The 12,208-nt window shown below is 39.5% G+C and overlaps 1 protein-coding gene across 2 annotated transcripts in view; it reads right to left on the bottom strand.

Moving 5' to 3' along the window:
* Positions 1-11,266, bottom strand: part of NSMAF (neutral sphingomyelinase activation associated factor) — a 54,340-nt gene extending 43,074 nt beyond the window's left edge. Inside the window, exon 1 of one of the 2 annotated variants that reach the window (XM_079116622.1) lies at positions 10,419-11,266. In XM_079116622.1, the coding sequence (XP_078972748.1) occupies positions 10,419-10,477 (59 nt within the window). In that variant the 5' untranslated portion in view covers positions 10,478-11,266. The remainder of the gene's footprint in view (positions 1-10,418) is intronic. The other variant, XM_079116621.1, reaches the window with a different exon arrangement.
* Between the last annotated feature and the right edge of the window lie 942 nt (positions 11,267-12,208).

Consider the following 12,208-nt stretch of genomic DNA (forward strand, 5'->3'; position numbering starts at 1 on the left):
GCACTGTAGGGGCAGAAGATGTGACACCTTTCCTCACCCATCACAAGGGTCAGAGCTGATACTTCAGTAATAAAAGATAGGTTAATAAAAGAAAAGCAAGACCAAAAAAACGTGTTTAATCAAAGTTTAACATGATGTAGAAGTCTTCAATAATAAAAAAAACCCTAAGACACAGGAAAACTATCCATTTTTGGCCTTAGGTTCAATGAAAAATGGATAGCCATGAAGAAAATGACTGGACACAATGGAAACAAGCCAAGGGAAAACTCAACAAGGCCTGTCTGTCCAGATTCTTCTTGCCCCTCTGGGAAGTCTTCCTTCCTCCAGAATATGGGAAGGACCCCTCTGAAATGAAGGTCCTCAGAAAAGAGGGAGAAGGTAATTGACCTTCCTAGGTTTTATGGCTTACTTTGGGGGAGAAGGGTTCTAGTTTCTATGACCCACTTTGAGAAAGGGGAATTCTGGTTTCTATGACTCATTCACAGGGAGGAAGAGACTGGAGGAGGGAAGGCAAGAGGCGGGGACTTTGCTTCTGAGGCCACTGGTAAGGCTTTCCAAGCTCTAAGGTAATGTACTTAACATGCTGAAGTGCCATACTTTGGGGTATCATTTTCTGAGCCCTAACACAGTCATTCCGACAATATTATTTCAACTAACTATACTAATCTTAATTTCCACTTTCTTAATTCTGTTACTAAGATATCACAAAAACAAACCTTATTCTCTGCCAAAGTTCAGATGATCTAAATCTACTGCATTTTCTGAACCTACAAGTTAGAAGAACTCTACTAAAGAAGATTAGAATAACATGACTTGACTTTGTAGTGAATTCATGCTGGAGATTGGTGACAACTTCCTCTTTTAGTGGTTTAGGAACCATCTGTCTCATCTCAAATTAGCACTAAACCTATATGTACATGTTCTTTGCACTCAAAGTTCCTAGATCACTGAAACTGTTTTGTTTTTACTCTCAAACTCTCCCAGGATGATAAGCCAGGAGCCAGGAACGCATGTGTATTCTCTGCATCTTCATGCGTCTTATGAAAGTTCATCCTGATGATCAGTGTCATGCACAGAGTACAGAATAAGGACCACTTTCTCTGTCATAAATCAATGTTAGACGACCAGACTGGGTCCGAGGCCACAGTCAGTACTTCCTCATTTCAAATGCAACTTTAGAATATTTGCTTTGTTTTTGTTATTTTAATCTATAGCATTTTTTAAAGCCTCTACTCAAGTGGGGAGTTAACATTTTGAAGGTAGCAGTGTTTAACCTTCTTGCTTCATATTTTAAAAAATATTATAAGGTTGGTGGAACACTACCTGTGCAATTACTGTATCTTATTGCCTGATCCATAACTCTGTAGGAAAGATGATTTCAGTTGGAAGTTCAGAATAATAATTTTGAAGACTCCAGAACTGTCAATACTTCTCATTTTATTTCTTGAACCTTTCATCTGTTTTCTTAAAAATATAGTTTCAGTTAATAAGTAACATGATATGACTGTTTTTTCTGGCAGCTTCTTCATTGCTACGTATTAATTTTTTAATGTTCAGAATTAAGTAAAGTTCCCAAGCTCTCTGCATTAGGATTAATTAAAACTTCAACAAGGAAGTCAAAGAACTGTAATTAGATCTAAGCCTTCAGCAGGTATCAGAATGGCCACTTCCTGTTTTCTGATCTACACCAGGTACACATCTGCCATTTCTTCCACCCACTATCTTGGCCTATAACAATTATGAATACAATTATGTTCTTTGTTCCTCTTTCCATTATGTTCTCTGGGTTTTTTCCTTCTGGTCATGAATGTCGGTACAAACGTTTTACATCTTCCTGATATTCAAAGCCAGTGGGCTCTCCACGAACACAACTTTCCTTTTGTATAAATATATAGCTTTTCAGCATTAGAGTCTTTTCTGATCTTGAGTCTGGTCCTATCAAGTTTCAGTGACACACACACTAATCCTCCTTTGTAATATAACCTGGCTCATTTTATTAACCATGTTCTACATATTTATATAGAGATATCTGAGTGACTAAATAGTATTTCTAGTTACTGCACCATTGTTTTTTCATGCAAATTACCAGCCACTCGTCCCCCACAGAAGCACTTCATTTCAGTGGTAGTGTCCTCCAACATAATCAAATTCACTGTTTCACCTGGCCTTTTTAGACCTCCTTCAGTAGTAAGTTTAAGCTCTATCACCCAGTCAGACTCTAGGAAATTATATTCCTCTCTGACTTCTGTGAGATGCCGAGACAGTTCTTATATCAAAATCCCTTTCACTGATGCCACGTAAAGCCAGTTGTTTCTTTCCAATCCCAAGTCTCAACAATCTCAAGAGAGAGGTAAAAATAATAATTTTCAATTTTCAATTTTCTTTCAATTTCTTTCAATTTTCTCAAGGCTCATAGCCCAGGTCAGGATGCTTTCACAAGCCTTATCTACACAATGAAGATAAAGAAGGAAGTATGGTTGAAGGGACTAACCAGCAAACCAAAAATCCAGGATGAATACACACTTGTATCTAGAATAGTGTTATCTAGAACAGTGCTTCTCATACTTTAACGTGAACACAATCCTCTAGGCATCTTGTTAAATGCAGATTCTGATGCAGAAGATCTGGAATAGGGCCTGAGAGTTTGCGTGTCTAACAAGTCCTAGGTATGTTCCTGTTGCTGGCCAGGGTACCACACTTTTAGAGTACCAAGAAGTATCAAGGTTCCAATATCCACATAAACCAGGCTTCAACCATTGCAGAAACATTCTAAACTGGAAAACCATGAAGATAAGCACAGGCCAGTAGCCCACAGACCTCATATTTAGAACAGAAGCAGTATGTTACACTGAAAAAGGCGCTGAATTTGGATAAGAGAATTTTAGTGCTGGCCTTAGCTCAGCCAGGACTTAGTTTTTTGACCTTGGTCAAATAACTTATGTAGGCCTTACATTCTTCAACATAAAACTTAGGGAGATAAAGACTAGATTTTCTTCTTAACCAGTGAAACTATAAATAAACCTGAGCTTAAAGAAGTCAGTAGGGATTTTATTTCAGGCATAATAGCAGTTCCAATGTCTAAAGAAACAACCTCACTATAGATGTTCTGAAATTGCTAGAAAAGTCACCATAAAAATCTTTTTGAGTCCTTGGCTGAAAGGATGAACAAGTAAGGGAGAGTCTTGGAAGTACAAAGTAAACACAAGCAGACATCCTGTGGAGTCAGTAGACATTGGAACAGTCTTTTTTTCCCCTGGGGGCTTTTCCTAACTTTCAAGAAATATCCTGAACTTATTAGGGGCAAATCCAAAGGATACAGTAAAATAAAACCCAAGAGAAATGAATGGGGTCCCTCTCCCTACTCAGACAGAAACAAATGAAAACTTTCCAGAAAAAATACACTTTACACTTAGGCCTGAGAGATTTCTTGAGGAAGAATTTTCAAGGAACAAGAAGCCACAATCAAAAATTATTAAACACACTAGGAAGTACAATTACTGATTGTCAGGGAAACAACAAACCACTTAATTAAACCTGGAAAGGCCACAAATATTTCATAATCTACAGCTGGTTTTTTTATAGTTATGTTTAATAAGATAAAATGACCAGACAGTTATTAAAATGAACCAAAAAGACCTAGAAACTTAAAAAAAAAAAAAAAAAAAACTCAAATTAAAATTTTAAATAGTGGGTTAAACACCAAATTAGGCAATTTAATTTCAGAGAAAATTAGTAAGCTGTAAAATGGGTTTAAATAACCCATAATGCACCAAAGGAAAATAAAGATGATAAATATTAAAGAGGCATTTTGGAACCATAAAAGAATAAGGGAGAAACAATACGTCAAGAGACCTACCCCAAAAGTTTCCAAAACTATTTCAGCGTTAGGAACCCCAAGCAGTTATAAATGAAGAAATCTATATCTAGACAAACAGCAAAACACTACAAAGATGAAATCTTAAAAGCCACTGGAGAAAAGACAGATTACATAGAAAGAGCAGACTTGAGCAGTACTGCTTTGTTGTAGGCTGCTGTCCCAGAAGACAAGGTGGTCTCTTGAAAAGATCCACAGAATCCTGCTCCTGCTTTGGCTGTGTTTAAGGCAATCAGTCACAAGGCTTGGACCCCAGGGTCCTAATCATGCCAGGCAAAGTGCTGGTTCTTCCCCATCAAACCATGAAAGTGATGCAACATATCCTGCTCCTACCCTGTAACATCATACCGACTCAGCCCCCAAATGAGCCAGAGAGGGGGCAAGGACAGCCCATAGTCACAAATGCAGAACTGGACAGATGAACCAAGGCTCCCCCACAGCAGAGTCCTACTGCATCCTGGCCCTTGGTCTCTCCTTGAGTCTCTTAGAGCCTGAGGTTGGCCCAGCCAGGCAGCTGTGCACTGCCCCAGGAGGACACAGAACAAGCTGCTACTGGCTTTTTTTTTTTTTTTTTTTCTTTTCTTTTCTGATTCTCCCTTCTATTTAACACTGTTCCAGTAAATCTGGGGCAATATTCTCTGGTCATTTACCTCTGTACAATTTTCAAAATGCTGAGATACATCTAGCAAAACTGACTTTGTAAAGAAGGGCAAAATAAGAGTATGTTCAGATAGACCAGAAGCAGTTTATATCATAAAACCCTGGTTTCAGGAACTTCCGAAGGACAGTCTTCAGGAAAGAAAAAATAATTCCATAAGAAAGATAAGACATATAAAAAGGAATGCTGAACAAAGACAACGGTAAATAAGCAGCCAGAACTATAGAAGCATTAACTGGACAATCATAATGCCTAACGTATAGATTTTAAATAGTGATAAAAATACCAAACAGCCAGGCAACATGGCACATGCCTGTAATCCCAGAGGCTCAGAGGCTAAGGCAGGAGGATCAGAAGATCAAAGCCAGCCTCAGCAAAAGCGAGGTGCTAAGCAACTCAGTGACACCCTGTCTCTAAACAAACTACAAAATAGGGCTGGGAATGTGGTTCAGTGGTTGAGTGCCCCTGAGTTCAATCCCCAGTACCCAATAAATAAATAAATAAATTAATTAATAAAAATACCAAACAACATTAGAGTATAATTTGGAATGGGAAAACAGGAGTTAGGTATTACAAGATCCTTATACTGTTAGGAGGGTAAAATATCAGGTAAGCCCTAGAAAAACAGAAATAGAATATATACCTTCCATATTCTTCAGGGAAAAATCAAAGACAGCCAGTGTACTTTATTTAATTCAAAGAAGGGGGAAAAGAAGATACAAGAGTAAAATAAAAAAGTAAAAATGAATCAAAATGTTTGTAATTATAAATACAATTGAACTAATTTAAGATAAAAATTATCAAAATTAGAAAAAAGTTTATTTTCAAAATGTAATTTTTAAATAAAGTATTTTTATAATAAAAGGATCACTGCAGAAAATTCAGGTAATAGAGAAAAGCATAAAAATGCCAAACTGCATTCTGCAATTTCTTTTTCAATTTCCACTGCCATCAGCAGTGAATGAGTATCTTTCTCATCACACTGTTATTGACATTACACTCTCACTTTGAACAATCTTTTCTGATTTGCTTGATGACAAATCCTATTTTATGATATTAAACAGCATCTCTCTGATTAGTAGTGAGGTTGAAAAATAAGTTTTTACGTCTTTACTGGCAATAAGTGATAGTTTCTTTCCATTTTCTGTTTGTTCTCTGACATTTTTCTGTTGGTGCATTCATCTTTTTTAAGTGACTTAGAAGAGTTCTTCATATATTGAATATCATAACATCCTGGTATATTTGCTACATGCCTTTAAATCATCTTTACCTGAGTTGCATTATATGTAAAGTGTATTAACAATTTCAAAAGCTTTTAAAAAGAGTTAAAATCTAAGCTATCTATAAAAAATGCCTAATTAAGGACACAGAAATATTAAAATGGCAAATTCAATATAATGCTAATAACCTGTAAGAAACCTGACAGATACATTAATATAAGAGAAAATGACAAAATCATTACTTTATGTAAAGAGGTCATTATATGTTCATAAAAGATTCACTTTGCCAAGAAAATAACATTTCTAAGCTATTCATGAGATACAAGTTAAAAAAACCAAAAGGGCTAGGTGTGTAGCTCAGTGGTAGAGCAAGTCTGCCTAGCATGCTAGGATTCCAGGGTTCTATCTCCTTTGTTACAATAAATAAACAAATAATACATAAGTAATAACAAAAAAGTATTTTTTGAAATCTATGAGATGGAAATTTTAAGATGCATTTCCAAATATCTAACAGGTAAAAGATGAAATCACAATGGTATTTAGGAGGAACCAAGCACTGAATCCTTACATGGCTATTGCTATTTTATATCACATTTTTAAAGACATTTTCAAATTTAAATCATACAGCAAACACACTCGAAATCTATTTATGGGTCAATTCTTGTGCCTTCTCAAAAACAGCCATTTTGGAAGAAGTTAATGTGGTAAAATAAAAGAATAAGGGTATAGGCTAGTGTGCATTTGGGGTGAGGCCAAAGGAAATTGTAAGTTAAAATATTTGCAACATTTACATCCTATCCTGTTATTCTTCTTTTTATGTGAGAAAATAAATGAACCCTATTTCTTTAAGTTAGGCAGATTTCTTGCAACTGATCAGCATTCCTGAGTGCTGATTCTGCAATTTTTCCTTTTCAATACCTGTTATATCCCAGGAAGAGAGATTAAAGGACTAGGATGATCCACCTTAAAAATGGAAGATTAAACAGGAGTATAACAAATCATTTTGTCTTTACAAGTGTTTTCATTTATTTATTTTGCAGTACTGGAAATTGAACCCGGGGCCTCACACATACGAGGAAAGTGCTCTACCTCTGAGCTGCGTTCAGTTTTTATTTGGATTGAGGGTCTAGTCAAATTGCTAAGGCTGAACTAGATCTCCGGGATCCACCTGCCTCTTCTCTGCTCCCAGCACCTGGAATTATAGGCCTGTGTGGCCACAGCTGGTCAAGAAGTGTTTTTAATATAATGAATACAGGTCCAATTGATTAAACAAACATGTTGAGTTAAGGAAATTTAATATCAACATAACCAAGATAATTGTATATCCATGCAATGTCTGAAGCAAAGTTGAGGTCTTACAAATGCCTGTAAAACTGTGAATGTAATATGTAGGTATCCAACAGAGAATTAAGATCACTAATGTGTTATTCTAAAATGACTGCTTACAAATCACAACTAATTTATTCCATAACATTACAGAGATAAAACTATGACTGCGTCTCAGAGGAATATGCCTCATTACCTAAAATTCTGCGTAACTCTATATGAAAATCAGTGTGGTCCCACCACCACAGCTAGACATGAAGCCAAAAAATATTTAACAATTACTCTACTACTAAACTTAAAACAGAAATATCTTAAATAGCAGCAGTTTATGAAATATCCTTATCGGCTAACCCACTGACCACATCTGCCATTCCTAACAATTCCAAGGAATATATGTGAGTTGTCATTTAAATTTTTTTCATTTACCTTCATCAACACCTGCACAGGATATTTTGAACAACTAGTACATTAATATGGTTCCTGCCATCTAAATCTTAACCAGGATACTAGTGTACTTAATTTGAATGGCTAAGTGTCTGTTTCCTAATTCTGAAAATTACCCAAGAATTTCTTTACAAACATCATCAATAAATGGCACTATTGTGTACTTATTCCTTTCAAAAGTCTGAGGGTGGGATTACCATGTTTACCCAATAAAATACATGATACCCAGTTAAATTTGAATTTCAAATAAACAACATGCTTATACAAAAATTTATACTAAAATATTATGCTGAAATATTTTACTGTATGTATATCCCAAACTTTCATGGGATATACTTATACTAAAAAAATTATTAATTACCTACCTGAAATTTGAATTTAACTGGGTATCCTGTATTTTATCTGACAATTCTAACTGGGATTTTTCCTCTGTCACCTTTTAGATGCAATATAACACAGTGGAACCCATTCATTCTACCTCCTGAAAACATCCAGAATCAATCCAATGTTCTCCATTCCTTCTGTTGCCACCAATGCAAGAATCTCCAGGACAGTCTCTATGCTTCTACTTTTATTAAAAAAAAATTAAAAAAAATCACTTCCTTCAAACTCAGCAGCATCAACATAAGAAATAAATGCTAACTTCAAATTTCTCTTTCTTTGGGGTCACAATTTGTTAGCTGTAGAAATCTAAAATCCCTAACTTAACATAAGAGAAGCCAATGAGCTCATAAAGAATACATGAGGTCACTCATGGGTAACTTCAAGTTTTCCAGAGAAAGTAACAAGTATCTTGGGTATGCCCAAGCCAGTGGTCTATGTCAATCTTGCTAATATGGGTTTATTGTTGCCAAGGAATAAGCCAAGAAAAAACTTTGCATAAATGGTAAACCTGAGGCTCCATAAAGGTTTAAAATACTCTTGTTTTTCAGATGAATTCAAGAACTTAAAAACAGACTGCATGATTCCAGTCTATATTCATTGTCAGATTCCGGTAATTCAAATCAATATTCTATGAATAACATCCTACTTTAGAGTATACCCATCAGCCCAAGGTTGCAAAGCCATGGAGCAGAGCTTTAAGGAATGTGGGTGGTAAGTAGAATCCAAATAAATATAAAACATGTTGTACCAAGTTTTCAAATTACTGACACTCAGGGATAGCTGATGCACCCTGATTGATAAATATTTTGGTTGTGAGAACTCTTAACTTCAAATGTTGACAGTTGTAATGTTTTCTGATCAATGGACATCAACAAAGCAGCCTATACATGGAAATAACAAGAGCAGAAGATTTTTGTGAAACTGCAGAGCTGTATAAGCTAACCAAAATAAACAAATTATTTCCATCAAAATAAGAGGCAGACCTAAAGAAAACAAGTTTCCCTGTATATCAAACAAGTCACAGAATTATTATATATGACCCTCAGGACATAGAACATGACAGCAATTCAAGTGTTTCAAAGTTCTGAAAATGTTCGTTTGGATTTTCATCTATTTAATACAGAGCACCAGTAAGTCTGGATACTGCTGGTACCAAACGATCTTTATACAAGAAACAGGCCTTAGGAATAAAGAGTGTGAGTTATTTTAATTGTGGCCCAATTGTTATTTAACAAACAAATCTTTCTGTGACTACAGCCTCATCGCACTCCCAAAAACGCTTTTGGAAGCCAAATCCAGTGTTTTCTGTTTTCTGTCATTTCTCTACAGGAGGGAAATGCAATTTCACACTGGGTAACCTGGAGAGGCCAGTGTTTGGATGGAAGTGACTGAGCCAACACCTACAGAGGTAGAGGTGCAGATGCTACAAAAATTACACATATTTAATTGCACTTGTACTTGCATGTATAATCTTTCTTGGTATCCACTCTGAGACAACGCGACAGGCTGGTAGCATTAGGAGATAACTATAGCTCTCACAACTAAAACTATGTTTGCAAAATGATTTAACCAGAGTTTCTTTTGGCAGTTGGCTAAGACCACAAACCTGAGAAGTCAAAAGAGTTGCTTTGGTCAAGAGCAAGCATTAGGAAGAGCCTAAGTGAACTTTCTTAAGAGAGAATTCTGGGGATGGGGTGAGACACTCCTAAACAGCACTGTTGTGAGACCCTAAATCCTTACCCGAACGCGGGTGAAAAGGACCCTTTGCCCCGCGCTTTTGAACGCAGTGCCTTCAAACACGCTTAGATCAAGACCACTGCTCGGGGAGATGTCTGCGGTGCAGGTGGTGGCGGGGAGAACCCTGGCTTTTCTCAGAATGAGGCCTTTCTGGCAGCCCTCCTTTCAGCCCACTAGGACAGACAGCTGGCCTTGCATTTGTTTGATGTCGGGAAACAAGCGCGGTGCCTTAGGTCAGCGTCACCCAAGTGCAGACGAGGACGGTCGCCGGGCTGCGCGACCCCGAGTGCTCGGACCCGATCCTGGATAAGGACCTTTCCGGGTGTGAGGAAGAGGGGACGTGCGCTCGGCCGGCTAAACCACGCTCCCTGGCGAACGCCGGGCTCCCGGGCTCCGGGGGACCCGCGCCCGACTCGGCGCCGCCTTCCGGGTGAGCCGGCCCGGGCTCCCGCGCGGCTTCGCCGCGGGACGGCTCCGGGCCCGGGCTCCGGTTCCTGCCCCTACACCCGGCGGGCGCCACCCAGACCAGGACTCAGGCCTAGGACACGTTCCTCGCCCGGCCTCTGCCCGGTCCCCACGCCGGCTCCGTCCCCCAGGGCTCTGGCCGGCGCTCCCTTCCTGCTCCGGCCTCTGGCCCCAGCGCCTGGCTCGGACACAGTCCCGGCTTTCACTCCGACTCCGACCCTCAGGTCTCCACTCCCTGCCCCGACCGGGCCGTCAGCCCCCGGCCCTCCCCGCCGCCGCCGGCCCGGCCCTCCCTCCGCAGGGCGCGCACCTCTCCTTGGAGTAGAGCTGCAGCTGCTGCTCCTGCTGCTTCTTCCGGATAAACGCCATGGAGAGCAGGCGCGGGCGGGCGCGGAGCGCACGGCAGGCCCCGCCGCCGCCCGCCGAGGAGGTCCGGAGCAGCCACAGGGAAGGCGGACGCGGCGGCCGTCCGGGAGCGCGCGGCTGCGGGCCTGGCTTCCCGAGCGGCGCCGCTGGGCGGCCGAGAGCCCGACTCTGCGCCCCAGGGGCCCCGCGGCGTCCGGCCGCGCTCACCGCAGCATCCTCGCGTGGGGACTCCGGCGGCGCAGTGACTCAGGCCCGGAGGAGGGGCGCGCGGTGACCCGAGGCGCCCCACACTCGGGCCGCCCCGGGAGTCCATCAAAGGCCAGAGGCCAGATGAGGAGCGGTCTTTACACACGAAACATTGCGCCAGTCCTTACAGTGGGGCATTTTAATTTTACGAATGAAAATCGATGCTTGCCCATAAACCACCAATTTGTTGACTGTGGGGACTTGAAACAATATTTTGTAGCTTTAGATCGCAAATCTCAATTGTTGAAATAATTAATCCCGTGACTTTTTTGTCATTTTAATAACAACTTGATTGAGATATAATTGACATACCAAAGAATTCACCCGTTTAAAATGTAACTACTGTGGTTTTTAGTATATTCACAGATACGTGCAATTATCCCCACAGTTTTAGAGCATTTTCATCACCTCATAAAGAAACCTATAGCCTTTACTTATTACTACCCCGAACCGCCCCTCCCAAAGCCCCTGACATAGCAAACACTAATCAGCTTTGTCTCCGAATTTGCCTAGTCTGAACATTTCAAATAATGCAGTCATACAATATGTGGTCTATACTCTCAAGGTATATTGGTGCTATAGCACGAATCAGTACTTCATTTTTATTGCTGGAGTGTATTCCATTGTATGAATATACTACATTGAATTTATATATTCATCAATTGATGGACATAACAGTCCATTAATTGGAGATTAATGCTGGCGTAAACATTCATGCATCAGTTTTTCTGTGGACTTGGACTTTCATTTGTGTTGGGTGAAATTGAAATCCAGGAGTGGAATTGCTGGGTCAAATGGTAATTCCTTCTCTAAACTTTGAAAAACAGTTTTCCAAAGTGGCTACCCTTATTTATCACTCCCACCATTAGCAGTGTAGATGGTTTCTAATTTCTCCACATCTTCTCCAATACTGGTTATTATCTGACTTTTTGATTAGAGCTATCCTAATGGGTATGCCTGGTGTTCCACGTTGATTTTACTTCCGAAAATACTCTGAGAATTTACTTATGATTGTTTACCACTAAGGGATGCTTGAATAACATGCTTCTAAATTGTATGTATGCTCAAACACATTTAATATTAAATGTGAATAAAAGGTGAATATCCATCTCATCTCTCTCTGATAAGTGGCAGGACTCTGGGGGGAAGGCAGGGAAACCAAGAATAAAATCTAGGATTGGACATTTTGAATTTAATTCCTCTCAACAACACTACAAAATGCAGCATATAGAATGGACACACACTAACATTTTTTGGAAGGAATCAAAGTGCCCAAGTACCCTGTGCTTTGATTCCCTTCTATGTATCCAAGTACTACACAGAACCTATTACTGGTAGACAGATACTCAGAGACACTGGGTCATTACTTCTTAGGATATTGTGATCTTGTTGGGTAACCAAGATAAAAATACATGAACAGGTACACGATGAGATGAGATGATGAGATTTGCCAAGAGGTACCACACTACATATTTCTATATGAGAAGT

This window comes from Sciurus vulgaris (assembly GCF_902686455.1).
Source record: "Sciurus vulgaris genome assembly, chromosome: 1".
NCBI classification, from domain to species: domain Eukaryota; kingdom Metazoa; phylum Chordata; class Mammalia; order Rodentia; family Sciuridae; genus Sciurus; species Sciurus vulgaris.